The sequence below is a fragment of the Glycine max genome, chromosome 4, assembly GCF_000004515.6.
Source record: "Glycine max cultivar Williams 82 chromosome 4, Glycine_max_v4.0, whole genome shotgun sequence".
Classification (NCBI taxonomy): Eukaryota; Viridiplantae; Streptophyta; class Magnoliopsida; order Fabales; family Fabaceae; genus Glycine; species Glycine max.
The window spans coordinates 4,331,902-4,352,322 of NC_016091.4; the positions used below are offsets into that span (position 1 = coordinate 4,331,902).

At 33.2% G+C, this 20,421-nt stretch overlaps 3 protein-coding genes and 1 pseudogene across 5 annotated transcripts; 2 read left to right on the forward strand and 2 right to left on the reverse strand.

Moving 5' to 3' along the window:
* The first annotated feature begins 465 nt into the window (after nucleotides 1-465).
* Nucleotides 466-6,999, forward strand: LOC100811437 (aminopeptidase M1). Of its 3 annotated transcripts, XM_006578022.4 has the most exons (20): nucleotides 473-806; nucleotides 942-1,087; nucleotides 1,497-1,599; nucleotides 1,811-1,997; nucleotides 2,091-2,184; nucleotides 2,437-2,590; nucleotides 2,714-2,818; nucleotides 3,123-3,239; nucleotides 3,518-3,631; nucleotides 3,870-4,052; nucleotides 4,152-4,434; nucleotides 4,519-4,640; nucleotides 4,722-4,819; nucleotides 5,102-5,279; nucleotides 5,358-5,472; nucleotides 5,548-5,615; nucleotides 5,736-5,810; nucleotides 6,285-6,362; nucleotides 6,474-6,707; nucleotides 6,819-6,999. In XM_006578022.4, exons 1-19 carry the CDS (start codon nucleotides 591-593, stop codon nucleotides 6,657-6,659), a joined length of 2,622 nt encoding a protein of 873 aa, XP_006578085.1. In that variant the 5' UTR covers nucleotides 473-590; the 3' UTR covers nucleotides 6,660-6,707; nucleotides 6,819-6,999. The 3 variants fall into 3 exon arrangements, with proteins under 3 accessions (XP_003522269.1, XP_006578084.1, XP_006578085.1); XM_003522221.5 differs by having other exon boundaries at nucleotides 466-806; nucleotides 6,474-6,999; XM_006578021.4 differs by having other exon boundaries at nucleotides 472-806; nucleotides 4,519-4,819; nucleotides 6,474-6,999.
* A 5,084-nt stretch (nucleotides 7,000-12,083) lies between these two features.
* Nucleotides 12,084-14,315, reverse strand: LOC100799914 (uncharacterized). Its single transcript, XM_041014819.1, has 3 exons — nucleotides 13,748-14,315; nucleotides 12,809-13,410; nucleotides 12,084-12,691 (listed from the first exon to the last, which is right to left on the reverse strand). Exons 1-3 carry the CDS (start codon nucleotides 13,977-13,979, stop codon nucleotides 12,179-12,181), a joined length of 1,347 nt encoding a protein of 448 aa, XP_040870753.1. The 5' UTR covers nucleotides 13,980-14,315; the 3' UTR covers nucleotides 12,084-12,178.
* Nucleotides 14,316-15,165: 850 nt separating this feature from the next.
* Nucleotides 15,166-16,068, forward strand: LOC102662421 (protein translocase subunit SecA, chloroplastic). The gene is made up of 2 exons (XM_006578024.4): nucleotides 15,166-15,462; nucleotides 15,559-16,068. Exons 1-2 carry the CDS (start codon nucleotides 15,253-15,255, stop codon nucleotides 15,697-15,699), a joined length of 351 nt encoding a protein of 116 aa, XP_006578087.1. The 5' UTR covers nucleotides 15,166-15,252; the 3' UTR covers nucleotides 15,700-16,068.
* A 429-nt stretch (nucleotides 16,069-16,497) lies between these two features.
* Nucleotides 16,498-19,733, reverse strand: LOC100813597 (uncharacterized; annotated as a pseudogene).
* Nucleotides 19,734-20,421: the final 688 nt, after the last annotated feature.

A 20,421-nucleotide genomic window follows, 5' to 3' on the forward strand; every position in this document is an offset into this window, starting at 1 on the left:
GAAAGTTCAAATTAAGGGGCATGTGTTTTTTTAGTTCCCAAAATAAAATCTTGCAATTTTTAATCTTTCAATTTCAAAAAATCTCGTGTCATGTTGTCATCAAATTGCCTTTGCTAGCCCTTTGCTTCCTCGAATTTCATTTGCAGACGTAACAAAGAAAGAGAGGTATAATCAAATGTAAGTTTTTATTAGAATCAATAATCACCAAATGTCAATTTAAGAGGTCTCACATTTTAATCACATATCTTCTTATAGTGATATTATATTTTATAGCATTCCAATTAATTACTTATTTTAAAAAAAGGTACATTTTAATCCAATTTAGAGGTTAAAACACATTAAAAAGATCATAAAAAAAATCAAACAAATTAAATAAGAAAACACAAACAATAAAAAAAAATATTTTAACCCATTTCTCTTCTCTTTTATTTTACATCCTTTACAATTTTACCTATAATCCAAACCAGGTGATAGTGAGGGTCAACAGAGGAGGAACAATCTCTATAAATAGTAGTAAATACCCACCCAACCTCAGATTTGACTCTCAACTTGTTTCGTTCCGTGTGAATTTGTGCAAACACAATAAACAGATGGATCAGTTCAAAGGACAGCCTCGCCTTCCGAAATTCGTCGTTCCGAAACGCTATGACATTAGGCTCAAGCCCGACCTCGTCGCGCACCGTTTTGCAGGTTCCGTCGCCGTCAACCTCGACATCGTCGCCGCCACCTCTTTCATCGTTCTCAATGCCGCCGAACTCGACGTTAGCAACGACGCCGTTTCATTCACCAACCAAGATTCCTCCAAGGTACTCTCTACTGGTTGCTGATATTTCTCTAGTAGAACATTCGAGATTCATAACTATGAAGTTCTCGCATCCTTATGTGTGGAGTGTTGTTGCTCATATAAGTATAACCAATTAATGGATGTCTATGGTATGCAGGTTATTAAACCTTCTCGAGTTGAGTTGTTTGAAAATGATGAGATTCTGGTTTTGGAGTTCCCAGAGGAATTACCTATTGGCTTCGGTGTCTTGTCCATTCGCTTTGAAGGAATCTTGAATGATAGAATGAAAGGCTTCTACCGAAGGTGACTCTTGTTTTGTTTTTCTTTGCTTCATATTACATGCTAAATAGTTTACCTTAATTCTGCTTGAGGCTGCATTTTCATCACCGATTCTTTATTATTAATTTTCTTGCGGCTATCGATTTTATGTAAATTGTTCATTTCAAAACCCTACTGGTATCTAAATAACATAAGGCCGTGACTGGATAAACCCAAGATGCGTAAGTTGATTTTAACTTATTTGAGAAACTCAATTCATTTTACCTTCTTATTTTTTTCCCCTTTAAGTCCTTGTGGAGAAGTTTATCCAAACAAGACTATAATATAAGTTTTTTTTCCCCTTGCCTTGCTATTTTTTCTGAGGAAATAGATGGATGGCTAATTCCAGTTTTTTGTTTTAAAATTAATTTATATGGCTATTTTTTATGTGCAGTACCTATGAGCACAATGGTGAGAAGAAGACTATGGCAGTTACACAGTTTGAACCAGCTGATGCCAGGCGATGCTTTCCTTGTTGGGATGAACCTGCTTGCAAGGTTTACTTGTCTCCCTCTCTTCCCTTCTAAATGAACCTTTTGTAAGCATTAGCAAAGCTAGAATATTATTGTTACAATGACGCAAGCTTAATACTTCCAATAATAAGCTTCTTTTGGGTTCATGGCTTGGGTGCTAAGGCCTATGAGGGTGAGACAGATCTGAATGGATTTTGAGGTTGGGCCCACTTTTCTCATGAGGTTGATCTTGCAGGCTACTTTCAAGATCACATTGGATGTGCCTTCAGAGCTCGTTGCTCTTTCCAACATGCCAATTGTTGAAGAAATAACAGACGGAGATCTGAAAACAGTCTCGTATCAAGAATCACCAATTATGTCTACATATTTGGTTGCGGTTGTTGTTGGTTTATTTGATTATGTGGAAGATCATACCTCAGATGGTAAAAGCATGTTTGCTCTGTACATTTTAGGCATTGGTTGTTTGTTAGTACCGACCTTCTTGTTTTTCTTAATTGAATTTAACATCTCTACAGGGGTCAAAGTCCGGGTGTATTGTCAAGTTGGTAAGGCAAACCAGGGGAAATTTGCACTTGATGTAGCTGTGAAAACTTTGGAACTATACAAGGGGTAAGTATGTAACTATATACAATATTGTGCTTCTTAGGCAGGAAATTTATCAGATATAATCCATGATCTCATTTCTTTTCAATTCGATTTATCCATCTCATGGCTGCAAACCATTAGAAATATTCATTATATGGGGGCTAATAATTTATTAAATATATGTTAACTTCAAGTTAGTCTATTTGCTTGACTATATGTATAGATATTCTGCATTGTTGATCATTTATTCATCATTTAACTATGATAATGTAACAGTTACTTTGCCACTCCCTACTCGCTGCCAAAATTGGATATGATTGCAATCCCTGATTTCGCTGCTGGAGCCATGGAGAACTATGGTTTAGTTACATATCGGGAGACTGCTTTGCTATATGATGACCAGCATTCTGCTGCTGCAAATAAACAGAGGGTACTCTGCTTATCCATAAAGTTGATTTGGTATCAGCTACTTGAGTTTCCATTCTAAATTTTAAGAACTAATAATTTTGTTACTAACTGAAGGACAAAATATATTTCTTTGGTTACTGTTTAGGTTGCAACTGTAGTAGCTCATGAACTAGCACACCAGTGGTTTGGCAACCTTGTTACAATGGAGTGGTGGACACATTTGTGGCTGAATGAGGGGTTTGCAACATGGGTAAGTTGTGTAGCTCATACACCCTCAAATTGATGCCATTGCCTATGAAGCACCGACACCGGACACGACACGGACACGTGGACACCTGTAATATCCAAAATATAGAATGTAGTATGGGTATCGTGTCGGTGTCGGACACTCACACGGACGCGTGTCAGACACCGGACATGGCAAGGGGCTGGGGTGTCCGTGCTTCATAGGCCATTGCAGAGATGTTGGTTGGTTTTGTTGCTTTTACTTTAACTTTTTTAAATTTAACCTAGTTTATGTTTTTCTTCCTCTTCTCTTCTTTTGGCATGGTCAGGTGAGCTATTTAGCCACTGATAGCTGTTTTCCTGAGTGGAAAATATGGTCTCAATTTCTTCATGAATCTACTGAGGGTCTTAAGCTGGATGGACTTGCGGAGTCCCACCCAATTGAGGTATTGTTTAATCTACGTTTTTCATGTGTTTAGTTTGTCTCAGATAATGGATTTGGCTAATTTTATCTGATTTGGGGATTTTATGCTAATTAATTATATGTAATTCAAATCTATAAATTATTTGTTATATAATATCAATTTGTATATATATTTGTTTTTTAATTAAAGTATATATATAAATTGTACATTTATTTTTTCTTTGGTTAAAATGTTCATAGGCTCTCTTATTCGTTTAAAGTGTATTTTAAAGTTTTAATCTATGTAAATTATATTTACAGGTAGAGATCAATCATGCTTGTGAGATTGATGAAATATTTGATGCAATAAGTTATAGAAAAGGTGCATCTGTAATTAGGATGCTGCAAAGCTATCTTGGTGCCGAATGCTTTCAGGTTAGTACTTGGCCATGGCCCCTTACTGCTTCCATAATAAACTATATTTTCATTGCCAAATTTGAAGGGATGAAATAGTTAAAGGTATTTATATTGAGTTCAATGAGTTACAGCAATATGTACTTAATAGTATATGAATGCTTTTAAGAAGTGTGTATTAAATTACATATAAAATATGGCTGAGTTGTATATCATGCTATTTGTGATCAAATTATACATTGCTTTTTCATGCAACCAGAGGTCGCTGGCTTCATATATAAAAAGACATGCTTGCTCAAATGCTAAGACTGAGGATCTATGGGCTGCACTTGAGGAAGGATCTGGTGAACCTGTGAACAAGTTAATGACCTCATGGACAAAGCAGAAGGGATATCCTGTTGTATCTGTTAAAGTCAATGATCAGAAATTGGAATTTAATCAGGTTCCATTGCATCTGACTTTTCATTTGATTTTTGTATGATTATGTTCAGAGACAAAATCCATCACATCTCGAGTGTAAGCTTTGTATGTTTATTGACAGTCGCAATTCTTGTCAAGCGGTGCTCAAGGAGAAGGCCATTGGATTGTTCCAATAACATTATGCTTTGGCTCTTATGATGTCCACAAGAGTTTCCTCTTGCAATCAAAATCTGAAACACATGATGTCAAAGATTTCCTTGGTTCCACACACAAAGGTTTAAATTGTTGGATTAAACTTAATGTGGATCAGGCTGGTTTCTACAGGGTGAAGTATGATGAGCTGCTTGCTGCTAGACTTAGATATGCAGTAGAGAAACAACTCTTATCTGCATCAGACCGATTTGGTAAATTGGATAATCTCTTGAAAATTCATTTCCAATGGTAGAAAAGGAAAATACTAATAACTTGCAACTTATTTACATTGACAGGCATTTTGGATGATTCATTTGCACTTTGTATGGCTCGCCAGGAATCATTGACCTCCTTGATTAACTTGATGGGATCTTACAGGGAGGAAGTTGATTATACCGTGTTGTCTAACCTGATAACTGTAATGTTATTTTTCAAATCTTGTTCATTCATTACTTGGGTTATATATGTTGGACATAATTCCAATTCTTTTGTTTGGCAGATAAGTCTTAAAGTTCAACGTATTGCAGCTGATGCAGTACCAGACTTACTAGAATATTTCAAGCAGTTCTTTATTAACCTTTTTCAGTACTCTGCTGAGTAAGTTGTTGAATGCACAATCCTGGGAAGATTGTGTTTCTGTTAATAAAATTTTGTAGAAACTACTGACATTTCTATTGCTTTGCATAATGATTGGAAAGGTATATGCCTAGGAGTCATGTTTGTCTGTTGTAATGTATCTGATAGTAGGACTGGGGATAAAGATATTGGAAAATCTGGATTTTGGATAGCCTAAAAAAGATGCCTACTATGCTCTTTTTATAGTGGTCTTTTTAACATCTTGGGTTCTACTTCTTACCCCATATTGGCATTGCCTTGCAGGAGGCTTGGTTGGGAGCCTAAACCAGGAGAGAGTCATGTAGATGCAATGTTGAGAGGAGAAATTTTGACTGCCCTTGCTATGTTTGGTCACGATTTAACACTGGATGAAGCAAGCAAGCGTTTTCAGGCATTCTTAGAAAACAGAAATACACCACTTCTTCCACCTGATATAAGAAAGGTTGGGTGCAGCGTCATTTTAATGCAGGAAATCTCCCTATAGATTCTTCTGTTGATTATTATTGTGAAATGTTGGCAGGCGGCATATGTAGCTGTAATGCAACGGGCAAGCAAATCTAACAGATCGGGTTATGAATCCCTTTTGAAAGTATATAAGGAAGCTGACCTAAGTCAGGAGAAAACGCGTATTCTGGGTAATGAAATGTCTTGTATGAGAGCATATCATACTTTTTTCTGGGTCTGTATACTAATATTTTCTATGATTGTAGGCTCTCTGGCATCTTCACGTGATCCAGATCTAATTCTTGAAGCTCTAAACTTCATGTTGTCATCTGAGGTAACCTTTCTTCAGATATTTTATAAGTCAGAATGCACATACATACATTATTAGCATATTATTTTTTTATTTATGCATAATGGATATTCATATGTTGTTAACTTGCTATATATTGTTAAGGTTCGTAGTCAGGATGCTGTTTTTGGACTTGCTGTTACCCGGGAAGGACGAGATGTAGCTTGGGCATGGCTTAAGGTATAAACAACCCAGAACCAGTAGTGAGTAGTCATATATGAAGTGTGGAACACATTAAATTGAAATTAAGTTTTGTGCCAGCCTCAGTTTTTATTTTATTTTAGTTCAGTTTCCATCAAGGCTTTGCAGATTGATCAATGTTGAGACTGTGTAAAGATTCATCAGAAAAAGTTTCATTTTTTATATTTGGAGAACACTTGGCCGTTGTCTGATTTAGGAATTGGCCTTCTTTGCAAACATTGTTTGTCAATTGTGATGTCTCGTTAATCCATTTACATGCTAGTATGCTACTGCTTTATCTCTTTAAGCCTGGAGAGTGCATGCTAAAATTCACCTTGTGCTTTTTCCCCATTCTATAGCGATTTCTTAGCACACTGCTTTATCTCTTTATGAGGCCTTCATTTTGAAGAAAAAACTGATTGTGATCATGAGTTCATGACACACATCTTCTCACCGTTCTCTAATGTTATACAGGAAAATTGGGAACACCTCATAAAAACATATGGTTCAGGATTTTTGATAACTCGGTTTGTCGGTGCAGTTGTCTCACCGGTTTGTCTCATGCCCCTCTACATGCTTTGTCCCATTGGTTTTCTTAGCACACTCTAATTTTCCTCTCTGTAATGTTCAACTGTAATTCTTAATTTTTCTTTGTTGGTGCAGTTTGCTTCCTTTGAGAAGGCCAAGGAGGTAGAGGAATTCTTTGCTACCCACGCTATGCCATCCATTGCTAGAACGTTAAGGCAGAGCCTTGAGCGGGTCAATATCAATGCAAATTGGGTTCAGAGTGTTCAGAACGAAAATAGGCTTGGTGATGCTATGAAGGAATTGGCATACAGAGTTTACTAGGCTCTTGTCTAGAGCGCTTTTCCATAAATAAAAAAAAGAAGTGTGGTGGTAATTTCAACTTTCTTCTGTCTGTCAATGTTACCGTCTTTTGCTAAGCATGGACCTTGCCAGTTGCCTGACATGGGAATAATGTTTTGTGTGCCCTTTTTAAATCTGCAGTCGTGCGATTTTGGTTTGAGATGACAAAAATACCCTCACTCTTGGATATTTGCGGACAAAATTTCGTAACGGATAGAAGATAAATACTTAAATGAGTGTTCATGGATGATGAAGACAAATATTAGAGTACTTGTTTCGTACATATTCATTATAATAAAATTACATAAATGTCTTTGTTTAACTAAGGACTTGTGAGATTTAAGTATGTATCTTATTAACTTTGGTTTACACTTATGAAATTGAATTATTTAGTTTTGTGGTCCATAATCTTATTTGACTCAAGATTATATTTAGTAAATGATACATATTATTTTAAAATAAAAAAAGTAGGAACTAAAAATACCCTTCCGTTATCCGTCAGTACTTCCTAGTTAATGTATATATTCCATTCATTCCTTTTTAATTGTTGAATTTTTGGGAGATTTTTAAAGTTATAAAAATATATATAACTTTTTAAAAATTATAATGAATATTCAAAATTTTAAAATATATTATTATACTAGTAGTTGTATATAATTTAACACATTTTTAATATATTAGTAGTATATAGTATGTGTATTATATATAGTTATAGTTATTATAATATTTAATATTATATTACATATATGAAAAGAGAACTTGTTTTATATTGTGGGTTTATAATTCACGTTTTCTCTTAGGATAAGAAACATGCTAATGCTAATATCATAGGATAAAAACAATTAATATTTATCATGTTCTATTTATCTTAACCATCAATTGGACCCATAAAGATTTATAGGATTAAAATTACCGTTTGAAAATGTTGAAGAATAAAAAATATTTTACCCAAAACTCAACCATTAAAAGTTAAAACAGACTTTTATAGTAGGGCAAATGTTAACAAGTATGGTACTCGTGAAGTTAAAGTAAAAAACGTTTAACACTGGTGTTGCTTTCGATCCCACTCAATGATACTTTTAGGTTTCTTTTTCTTTTTCTCTTTTTAAGTTCAATTATTTTGGTTAGGTTTAATTACTCATTTAGTCTTTATAGTTTCTACCTTTTAGTCCCTATAGTTTGAAAGTGTTCTTTTTAATTCCTATAATTTTTATTTTAATTCTCTTTTAGTCCGTATAATTTAAAAGTGATATTTTTAGTCTTTATAGCTTGTATTTTAATTATCATTTAGTCCATATAGTTTAAAATTAATTTTTTTAGTTCTTATATTTTTTATTTTAATTATGTTTTAGTCCTTGACACAAAAAAATATATAAAAATAATTAGCTACAAATTAAATATAAATTATCAAATATTTTTTATTACAAATTATTTTGTTAGAAATTAGTTATAAATTAATTGTTAATATTTTTGTAGTTAATTATAATATTACTCATATTTTAATGGTAAGGACTAAAAGAGAATTAAAATATAAAGTATATGATTAAAAATATCACTTTTAAACTATAAAGACTACAAGAAAATTAAAATATAAATTATAAGGATTAAAAAGATCACTTTTACACTACAAGGATTAAAAGAGAATTAAAATATGAATTATAAGAACTAAAAAAACTACTTTTAAACTATAAGATCTAAAATATATAAATTATGAAACTATAAGAACCAAATAAGTAATTAAACCTTTTGATAAAAAAAGAACAACTAACCATCTAGGATTCAAACCTCAAATCCCCCACATACATAATTTACCAACGATTCTACCAACAAGCCATTTCAATTTCATGTTCCATTAAAACAATTATGTATATTATTATACACTTAATTGCAATTTAAATACTTTTTAAATCTATTTTCCCACTTAAACTCTCTGATACATTATTATATAAATATTACAATTAAAATATAATTATAAATTATTTGGTAATTTTTTAAAATCTTTAGAAATTTCTAGTATAATAATTTTTAATCAACTTAATGAATTTTCAAAATTTTAAAATATTTTTTAATATATATGTTGTTTATATTTGATTTATATTATTAAAATAAATTATTACAATTGGCTAAATCTCTAATTAAAATGTATTTGAGGATATTACTTGTTATTCTTATCATTCTTATTCCTATGCATATGAACATCGTGTATGAGTTGTTGTAAATGTCTTAGTAGTAGAATTTGATTTCTCCCTTTGAATAAAAAAATGCAAATGCATAAGACCTCATGAAAGTTTCTTAATCTTTATCGTGTGAGTTAAAACGATCGCGTGTAAGTATAATGTGTTGCCCTCACTAACCAATCTTATGGATAACAACAACAACAATGAGTTTATAGGTGACCCAAGCCAAACATACTAAATACCCAACCCAAAATTGTTACATAACAATTATGTAAATGGATCAATGTTTTGAGACTTAGCTAAGATTCATTGGAAAAACTTTCATTTTTGTTATATTCGGAGAATACCTGGTTGTAGAGTCTGATTTAAGAATTGGCCTTTTTTGCTAACAATACTTGTCAATTGTCATGTATCTCGTTAATTCATTTTCATGCCACAGCTTTATTTCTATAACACTTGAGAGAGCATGCTAAATTTACCTGGTGCTTTTTCGTTGTCTATAGCAATGCCATTTTTAGTCCATTGATGCATCGACTATTGTATGAGGCCTTGATTTTTAAGAAAAAACTCTTGTAGAAATCACGAGTTCATGACACACACATACACTTTTCTTTTAAACCTTTTTACCATTTTATTATCATCTTCTCACCGTTCTCTAATGATATACAGGAAAACTGGGAACACCTCAAAAAAACATATGGTTCAGGACTTATGATAACTTGGTTTGTCAGTGCAGTTGTCTCGCCGGTTTGTCTCATGCCCCTCGACATGCTTTGTCCCATTTTGTCTCTGTAATGTTCAATTATAACTCTTCACTGTTTTTTTTGTTGTTGGTGCAGTTTGCTTCGTTTGAGAATGCCAAGGAGGTAGAGGAATTCTTTGCTACCCACGCTATGCCCTGCATTGCTAGAACGTTAAGGCAGAGCCTTGAGCGGGTTAATATCAATGCAAACTGGGTTCAGAGTGTTCAAAATGAAAATGAGCTTGGTGATGCTGTGAAGGAATTGGCATACAGAAAATACTAGGCTATCGTCTATTACAAATAATATAAATATAGTAGTATTTTGCCCTCATAATATAACGATTTTATAGTTATTATATGTGATTCTTAATTGTTTAATACAAATTTTGTCTTTTTTGTGCAGAATGTAACATGTGTTTGGATGGAGAATTTAAAAATTTCTAGAAAATTTAAATACACATCATTTTGATTGACTTAATTTAAATTCTTTTCATTTTATAAATATTTTGTTTGGATGAGGCAATTCAATTTCTTGTATTTTAATTTCTTTGTTTGGACAAAATAATTCAATTTTAATGAAATATAAATTTTTATTTTTAAATATTTATTTAAAAATTAAAATTTTAATATTGAATGAAAATAAACATGAGTCATTTTTTAAATAGTTAAATATTTAAAATAAATTTAATGTTATATAATATATAATAATAATTTTTTTAATATTTAATAATTAAATAATCAAAATAATTTTAATGTTAAACAATTTTGAATCTTACACAATATTTTTGTAGTAACACACAAAAAAACTTGGACTAAACAAAAGTGTAAAATTAAAAGATGAATGATATGTAATTCTTTATTCCTATTAAAAAAAATTAATTACCTAGTCTCACAATAATTTTAAAAGACATATTAAAATTAAATAATTATGTAATTTAAGGATAATTATCTCATACAAAATTCAAATGATATTAATTTATTGTTTGTAAGGGATGAAAATACTTCAATCCATATCAAGACCTAAAATCATGTATCATCACTTATAATATTCAATAATTCACGAGTTATTTTGTAAATTAAAGGATCCAAAACAAACAACATAATCAAACAATTTTAGAATAATAAACTTTTTTTCTTGCTTTGTAAGAATGCAATTCCTCTCTTCCTTGCTCACAATAACCTGACATAGAAGAAGAAATTAAGATAATATAAGTCAAAGGAAAGACAAAGTGAAAATATCACTTCAACTAGACATACAAAAGACACAATTTTATAACTAAGTTGAAATTGAAAATGTAAACAAAAGGTTACTCACAAAGATTCATTTAACAATATGTGTTAAAACATAATTTGTATTTTCGTAAATTGGGAGGACTTTCACAATAGCCAACTTTTTTTTATCATCAGCCATTTAATAGTTTTAACCCATTGTTGTCTATTAAGATTTGGTATCAAAGCAGCTTCACTTAATCCTTCTTGAATATCTTCATCATTAACTTTACCATTCATTTTTTCTACCATTCGGTTAAAAGAGGTTAAAAAAGTTGGTCATTTTATCCAAATTTTTCTCTCATCTTTACTCTTGTGAGGATGTGTGTCCGAAAAAGTTGAACCTTATCTTTTTTTTAGCAGATTTATGCACTGGACAAAAGAAAAAGTCAAATTCAATCTACTTTGAATAACAAATAGTAACATATTAAAGAATACTTATAGTGTAATATTCATTCCAAGCATTTTCATTCTCAATTATGATCATGTGTCAGCCAATACACGTTTCATCTCCAACTTCCATGTAAAATAACTTCTTATTTCCTGATTATTAAACTTATCTTTTTGCCCGTAAATTTTTCATTAGATGACTCCATTAAAGTTAATGCCACTTATTTAACCCCTGCACATAACAAATATTAGATACAACCTATTTTATTCAAATATCTTATTTTTTATGTTTTAAAATTTAACCTATGTATATAAGGTGTAAGTATAACTTTGCCGATAACATAAACTCAAAATAAAAACTTTAATATATCAAGAATATAATATAATAAAAGAATTATTAGAAACTCAAAATAAAAATTATTCATTTATTAAAAACTTAAAATTATTAGAAATTAAAAAAAAAAGAAGAATTTTGATTTCTCAAGTATTTTAATTACATTCACACATCAATGTCAGCATGACATGATTGAGGGGATTACTCGGATTACTCTCAGCTACGTTATTTTCTAATCAAATATTGTGGTATTATTTTAATTTTTTAGGCTAACAATATGAAAAATGGTTACACTTACTTCATCTTTGTCACTAACAAATATCTTAGTACCAGAATCAATAGATGTCCATATTCTCTTGGCAGGAGAAGTGCCTTGGATCCTGCACCACATCACAAGATAAATTAAAGGATTGTCCTAACGAGCGTTGCATAATTAAAAAAAATATTTATAGTAAAAATCATAAGAGCGTAAAAAAACATCATGAAGAGTATAATTTACACATCCCTATTTATCATTTGCCTAAATTAAAATGTGTGATGACTCATCATGAGATTCCAATAGTACAGTAGTAGTGGTTCAATTATTGACCTAATAAAAGTACAGTCTACTTGATAGCCTTCCAACATCAAGCTCCCAAGTCCTTGCATCCCCCACCCAACCATCACCTTTTTTGGTGGGATAGCCATACTGACCCCAAATAGGGTGAGGAAGCAACTGAACTATCTCTTGTGCTTGAGGATTACTATAAGGATCACAAGTGCTCACTGGTTGCTCCAAGTGTTGAGCATTCCCAGGAGCACAGTAATAGTGATATGCTGAGTAGGGGAAATTGGCTGTGCCATTTCTGAAGATTTTTTTGTTGTCTGGAGTGATATGAAATGTTGGACAGTTAGCCAAGCCTTTGGGGCTGCACCAAGCTGGGTTTTCAGGGTTTATGATCATCTCACTATATCTAGCGACATCAGTCAGTACATCTCCATCACAAGGAGTACCATTGTTCTTCCAACAGCTTCCAATGTCTAAAGGGTAGAATTGGCTCTTGCCACCTCCCCCCTTCTTGATGTCCAAGCTCAACTTTTTGAAATTTGGTGATTCTGGAAGCTGAATCAATGAATCATGAATCACCCCAAATGGTTTATTATGGCAAATCAAACTAGTGCACTGAAGGAAATTAAGCCATATGTATGTGTGGCTCACTAATTTAACTATTAATTAAACAGAAATGGAAGTTTTGGACTTGGACTCAGTTTTTAGCATTCCCCTTGTGTCATAATGGTAACCTCCAGAGAATCCTTTGGTTGCATCAGCTCTAAGGTACAACATCAACCAAGGGTACTTCTTTGAAGTCCTTAATTTGTGTTTGAACATCCAACTCCCAACATTAACTTTCTTCTCCCAAACTACCTCATAGTAAGACACACCATCCTGTTCACCTCCACAACCAGAATCCAAATCATAAGTACCACTGAACCCCCCTTGCATTGAGCCATCTTTGAGCTGTGTCCATTGATGACACACGATGGGTTGGTTCATGCACCCTTGTCCAAAACAAGGAAACCTTCCCGGGCTAAAAGGGGGTACCTTTTTCCCGTCCTGAGGACATAACCCAGACCTGGTGTCATAGTTTCCATTTTTCAGCATTACCATCCAAAACAGCCAAGGCCTTGGGGTGTCTGCAACTTCACATAGAGAACCCAAATACAATTCCTTTTCAATTGCATAAAGGTCTGTGTTGTTGATATTTTCTGGATTTATACCAGGAAATGAGTCCCCCACCCCAAGTCTGTTATCAGCTTGTGTGACCTTGTGAGTCAGAGAACCTGGTCATCACAACAACTCTCAACAAAAAAAAAACACAATGCCAATTTTTTAAAAAAAACTAAAATTTGTAGGAAATTATAGAATATGGAGTGGACATAACATATATAATGTTTTTTTATCACCAAATGAGAGTTTGTTAGTTATTATTAGAAACGTCAATTGAATGGATTCAAACCCGTGACCTCTCCTCCCTCCCTTCAACCACTAGACCAACCTTATATCTATGTAACATATAATATGTAACCTGACATTGAGGACTAAATATGAGATAAACTGGACTAATATAAAAATTTAGAGGACTATATATGTTTTTGTGTCAAGTGGTTTTTGGCTTACCTGAAAGATCAAAACAATCAGCAGCTCTTAGACTACCCATGTGAGGAGCTTCTTGACCAACTTCATTGCAGAAGTTCCAAGCTTCAAAGGCCACCCTTAAACCATCTCTTTGCATTCCTGGGTCCCCTACAGCTGAGGCATGACTTTGTTGCTCTGCGGACACAAGAGAGGCACTGAACACAAGAAGCACATTCAACAACAACACAAACAATGTTGTCTTCTCCATTGCCATTCCTGGGGAGGTTCAGACTTCAGAGGCAGAGGAACATGGTAGAGGGTCTAATCTAATGCTAGGAGCACTTTCCCCTTCTGGTTTCAGGTGGTGCTTTCTTCCCTTTAAAGTGCCACTGCCCTTTACCAAATTTATTGTATTTTGTTTTGTTAGTACTCAATGAATAGGTAACTTCACACTCATTAATGAGAAAGTTATAACTGCAGATGAAGGAAGCTACGGTGAAGTCCAACTAACATGGCACACTGGTGATGCATCATTTGTTACCTACTGATATGCTTATATCATAATAAACGGTTTTGATGTTTTATTGGAAACCTGTTGGATGGATTTGGAATGTGTAGATTGAAAATTGCAATTTAGTCCTTATGTGGCTGCTGGTACTCCTTTACAGAATTACAACCAAGATTATGGTAAAATGCACCGTAATCAATTTTACTTCTGCTGTTTCTTAACTTAATATTCATTTTGGCAACTTTTGTCTCTTCTAATTCGACAGTCACACCAGTTATCAAAATTGGAGTGAAGAATCTCTGTTTCTGTTTACGTCAATTAGCCAGTTTTTGTTGTATCTAGAGCAACCTTTCAATCAAAGAAGGTGCCAAAATCATTTGATTGCCATGATAAAATATTAGTGTTAACCAACATTCTTTTTTTTTTATTTGAACAAATGTTAACCAACATTCTTAGGAAGAATGAACCATGAAGCTAGAAAAAAGAGTATAAAATGTACGTGTACAGTACACACGGCCTTGCTCGATGAACCAATGTCCAAACCGCAAGCTCAGTATATAATTTACTTAGAAGTTCAGGTCCCTAACAATTCAACAAAAGCAATTAAAAATTAAAAATCGTTTAAACTTGGTTTATTAAAAACCAAGACTAAGAATAAGAAAGGGATGGAATATTTAGAAAGACCTTAATATCAATGAAATTAGAGTTTAGGCACCTGAACTTCTCATGGCGAAAAGGCTATTTAAGTAATTGGCTTTATTGTTTTCATTTATAGCCCTGTCTCTGAGTTTTGGCATCTATAAGTCACTTTCAGATCCTTATTTGAGAAGATGGAATAATGATAATGTGTACAAAAAAACTTGGTCTGCTGAGATGCGTACTATGTCATGCTTACGTAGAAAAATGAGCTGCAATCACTTTTTAAATGCGTGTTTGGATACCACAGAGAAACGACTCTAGCAGCAAAAATCACAGTGAATAATTGAAAAACTGTAGGCATGCCCCATAGGATATTGTGGAGCAACAAGCAGCAGGCTTGATGAAAGAGGCAGAGCGGTTCCTAATCTTAAGCAATATCGATCGCCTGTGGAAAGAACATCTGCAGGCACTAAAATTTGTTCAGCAAGCCGTGGGGTTACGGGGATATGCGCAGCGGGATCCTCTTATTGAGTATAAGGTTGAAGGCTATAACCTTTTCTTGGATATGATGGCACAAATAAGAAGAAATGTCATGCATTCTGTGTATCAGGTTTGCTCTTAATGTAGATTTTTAGGCTACTAGGCTTTCACCTTATCAGTTATTATAATTATAACTGCGTAACCCTTTCTTTCGGACTTTTGGCAGTTTGAACCTGTGCTGGTAGAGCAAGATCAGGACAAAACAGAGAATCGGAAATCAGGAAAACGTAATGCACGCACTCAGGTTAATCCAAACCCTGATCCAGTTGGCACTGTCGAGCCTTCAACGTCAAGTACTACTTCCTAATATAGCACTCAAGACTAATATGTATCTGGAGTTCCAACATATTGAACGAGAAGTAGAAAGCTTCAGTTGATCCTCCATGTTTGTAGCAATTTATTAGAGATTGCATATGATCAAATGTTGTAAATATTTACAAATGTATAGCAAGCTGTAAAAAGCTTCTGTTAATCCTCCATGCATGTCACAATTTATGGTAAAATAGAAATTATGATGCTCAAACGAGTTTTTTTTTCCGCACAAATACATGCGCGCGCACCCATTAAGTTGATCCTCCATGTTTGTAGCATCTTATTTGTAGAGATTGTCAAATGGTCAAAAGTTGTCACCTGAATATCAAATGATTAGCCAAATTCCAATTCGGCTAACTTTCAACACGATTCTAAAATAATCAAAAGAAAACAATTCGGCTAACTTTCAACATGATCTGCCAATCTGACTATGGATCCTCAAACTACTCCAGAGTGTTTGAATTTTGAAATAGGTGAAAACGATAAAATCAGGCTGCGATAGATATTCAATAGCCTTATTTTTTCAATTTTTAATTTATAGTTTACAATATCAATATAAATTATCAAAAACTGTTTAAACATCGAGCCAAAACGATATTCTGCTTTGCTAAATACTTAAACCAACTGAATATTTGATCACTATTTAAAATATCAATTCCCAGTTATCTTCCTATATCTATTCGGCAAAACATTCAAATTTAAAATTTGGGTTAACAAGTTGTACAAATTTACAAATGTATAACAAGCTAGAAAAGCTTAAAAAGCTTCAATTAATCCTTCATGCAAGTCGTAATTTATGGTAAAATAAAAATTATGATGCTCAAACGAAAAAAATTTACAAATAGATTTTTAACCCCTCTCCCAAGGGAAAAAAAGAACTGCACCTTAGAATGCAAGGTCAATAATTTTATAAACAAGAAATATTGATTAAATTACATTTGATAGCATTTTTTTGTCAGGGTCCTGAAAGTTACTTTGCGCATCAAATATTCTTGCTGAATTTTGCCCTTCAGGTGAAAGTTCAAATCTATCGCCTTGAATAACTTGCTGAATAATTTTATTTATGGTGCTTCCTTTAACCTGAATTCATTGAAACATAATGAACAACTCGATAAACCAAGATCCAAAAAGACATATATTATAAAAATTTAGGGATGTAAAATTAGTAAGCATAAAGTAGCCGTTCCAAACAATGCAAAGAGTTCTCTTAACAATAATGGCGTTAATTTTTTTTTTATAAGTATGATTGTATTACAGCAAGGAATCTGTAAAAAACAAAAAAAGAGTAACAAAGGGGTTTTATTGTAATATTGAAATTTTGAAGAAAAATCCATGGTCATTCCTCGAGAGAGGCAGTTGTAGTTTCCCCAAAAAACTTATATCGTGAAAAAATAGCATGTTTATATTAACCTGTCTTGAAGAAATAATACTTTCTAACTGTTTTAGAATTTCTTAAAAAAAACTGTTTTAGAACTTTTAAATAATATTTGATCTAAAAATAGCAGAACCAGACATGATATTAGATCTAGTGTGATGCCAGGACCTGACCTTAATTCCGATAGCAATGGCCGTTTTTAATTGCACAAGTTCACCTAGTCTCAAAGAACCTTGTTTAGTATCTCTAACAAATACCAGGGGCACATTCCTTGATGAAGCCAAACTTAGGAGATGTTTCGTCAGCCAACGTGGGTTACAGTCAGAAGCTACAAGCACAGCCTGCATAACGTAAAACGTCAATAATGTCTTCTTTAGTCTTTACCTGCTTAACGTAAAACGTCAATAATGCCTTCTTTAGTCTTTACCCACACCTGACCCCAGAAAGAGGCATATACTACTAATGCAACTTGATCATTTATTACTAAGAAAAACTAATCGAGTTTGAGCAATGTAAGAAAAAACAATAAGGAGGTTGCCACATACCTTGTAAGTTGTAAGATTCATATTCCCATACATATAAATTATATAGGAACAAAAAAAATCTTGGATTACTTTTTGAAAAAAAAGTAGAAATCCATTTTTTTGGAGTAAGAATACTATTCCAATTATAATAATAATAAAAAAAACCTTAATAAATGAAAGAAAGAGACATCTTTTATCCAATATCGAAGGATTTGAACCAAGATTTCCAGGTGGATAGGATAGGGTATTCATATATCTGACTCATGATTTAAATATATCAGTTTATCTTTGAAAAAGGGAAAAATGGAATGAATTGATCGCAAATTATTATAAGATTTTACGATTTCGAATTCCCTCAAGGAAGATATACAAAATTGTAGGGAAAATAGAATCTCCACGACGACAACAAAACCTTCTAATATTATTTGAGAATAAAAATGATTGTTATTGAATGATTTACTTAATAAGAAAAGGTGAAGGTACTAAATAAGTGATTAACAAAAGATTTACATATTCTACATTAGACAAACAGAGGAAATCAACCTGAAGCTTAACTGAAGATGCTGTATGGTTGCTTCTCAAAGAGATGAGTTCAGTAGAGCTTTCTAACTCCGTGCATGGTTTCATGCGCTCAAGGACACGAGTTACATCGTTGACCCCAATAGAAAATTGTTGCTGCAAGGAACCACACAAATGTTACATGATTGTGTATGCTTCTTGATAAATTTATCCAAAATGTTTTATAGTAGTTGCCTAAGCCACGTAGAAGTTTAACCTTTAACCATATCTTCTCTGGCAAGGAACTTCCATCCAAATGTCTAGCAGATTGGATCCCCCTGTTCAACAGAATAAGCATTAGTAAGATCAGGTTGGAACTTGCACCATAAAATTGAAGGCAGTTGATTAGTAGTTCACTCTTTAAACTGTTAAAAATTCTCTCTGGCCACCACTTCAGCTTCAATAAGCAATGGCCTTGTGGATCAAATCATCAAATCACGTTGGAAGAATAATAAAAACAGGAAGCATGAAGCATCACATGTGAAAAACTTGCACTATACCTACGGATTGATTGGAGCAGACTGGTGAGACGTTCTCCTTCATAGCAACTGCAGATAGAAACTAAGACTAAATAATGATCATCATTATAGTATTAAAAAAGAAACAATAGCAATAATAACAGAACACTGAATAAAAGCCACAAACCATTAACAACTTAAAGGTAGAACCATATACAATAGGAAATCATTCACATATATACATACACAAAAAAAGTGGAGGGTGTGCATACTTATTTTCTAGAGAAGCAAGACTGGAATTTGAGTTGTTTCCATCATTCTTTGGAGTTTTGGCACTATTCCTACTCGGCATACTCTGCTTTCAATGTATTAAGTGACTACAACACAATTAACTAATTCAAAAAGCCTTTTCAATCAGTTCGAACAATTACGCACTGTATTTGATAAATTCGTAAAAAAAAAGGTTTACGTCATCGATAGAACAAAAAATTTCAATATCTCGGTAATATGTAGCTTGTATCGTAGAAAGTGATGAGTAAAAGAACATTGAACGTACCAGAGTCGAAGATTGGAGCTTGAATTGATGCTTCTAAGTTCTAATCGCACTTCAACGCTGAAATTTAGGAGTGACGAGAAATAGAGCCCTACTTTCTTTCTTGCCGCGTTTTATATAATAATTTGGGTTGTGATAGTTGGGCTTGGACTGGGGAACACGGATGGCCCACAACAAATGGAGGGTCTCTTCCTAACAAATTTACAAAAATGCCCACAGTACAACACTAATGAAATCAATCAATTAAATAAAAAATAAATCACAAATTAACAAAAAAAATGAACACACAGTGGCACAGCGAGAGTGTAGATCGAAATCGCGAATGAGACTGTGGGTCAAGATCGGAGTTATCGGAACCTCTGAGAAAAGATCAAGAGAGAGGAGTCAGTAAATGCAGAGGGATGAGTCAGCCTTGTTACTAGAGAGGGGAGTTCTCAGAACCTCTGAGGAAAGACTGAGAGAGAGGAGTGAGTACCGCAGAAAGATTGAAAGCTTATTGCACTGAAATTTGAAAACTATTCGCGTAGTGTGTGTGTATTGTGGTTCGTCTGATATGCCATGTTTCTTTTCTCCTTGATTGTTATCCTTCTGAATATCATAAAAAATCAGATATAAATATTTGAATGATTGTTTAGTTACTTTGATAGAGTGAGAATTTTCTAATATTTAAAATGAGAAAATCATCAATTGTTTTTAGGATATAAAAATTCATATAGAACAATGAAGATGTATATAATTACGACTTTCTTCAGTCTTTCAATGATACTGTCTTTGCTGAACATGGATCTTGCGACTTACCTGACCTAGGAATAAAAATAGTCATAATATGCCATTTCTTCGGAGTTTAAATATATCATTTTTTTTGTGTGTCCTTTTTAAACGTGGGTTTCGCTTGTGGTTTTGTTATTTTCAAGTGACCAATTTTGGCCCCTCTACCTCTAATTAACATAATAAATGCGACAAATATATTTGTTGCCATGTTTTTTTTTGTTAAGATGTTGCAAGTTTTTATACACCTCACATTGCATTAATCATTCACTGCCCCATCGTGTCTCGTGGGATAACAAGAAGAGGAAGGGCAGGAGCAGTGTTTAAATTTTTTTATCGAGGAGATGTTGCAAAATTTCGATGCCATGTGGCTTGTTTGTATCAGTTAACATATCTTAGTAAGTCGCCGATCCAAAAAAAAACATCTTAGTAAATTACCAGCCATGAAGTAATCTGTTTCACACTTAATCTTATATTTTAA

Excerpts from the sequence above, each read along its gene's own strand:
- LOC100799914 (XM_041014819.1), bottom strand. The coding sequence starts at position 13,979 with ATGGCAATGGAGAAGACAACATTGTTTGTGTTGTTGTTGAATGTGCTT. Across the intron at positions 13,411-13,747 it reads TGATTGTTTTGATCTTTCAG|GTTCTCTGACTCACAAGGTC; the intron begins GTAAGCCAAAAA and ends TGTGATGACCAG. Across the intron at positions 12,692-12,808 it reads AGTCCAAAACTTCCATTTCT|CTTCCAGAATCACCAAATTT; the intron begins GTTTAATTAATA and ends TCATTGATTCAG.
- LOC102662421 (XM_006578024.4), top strand. The coding sequence starts at position 15,253 with ATGAAAGAGGCAGAGCGGTTCCTAATCTTAAGCAATATCGATCGCCTG. Across the intron at positions 15,463-15,558 it reads TCATGCATTCTGTGTATCAG|TTTGAACCTGTGCTGGTAGA; the intron begins GTTTGCTCTTAA and ends GACTTTTGGCAG.
- LOC100811437 (XM_006578021.4), top strand. The coding sequence starts at position 591 with ATGGATCAGTTCAAAGGACAGCCTCGCCTTCCGAAATTCGTCGTTCCG. Across the intron at positions 2,185-2,436 it reads ACTTTGGAACTATACAAGGG|TTACTTTGCCACTCCCTACT; the intron begins GTAAGTATGTAA and ends ATAATGTAACAG. Across the intron at positions 6,363-6,473 it reads TCGGTGCAGTTGTCTCACCG|TTTGCTTCCTTTGAGAAGGC; the intron begins GTTTGTCTCATG and ends TTGTTGGTGCAG.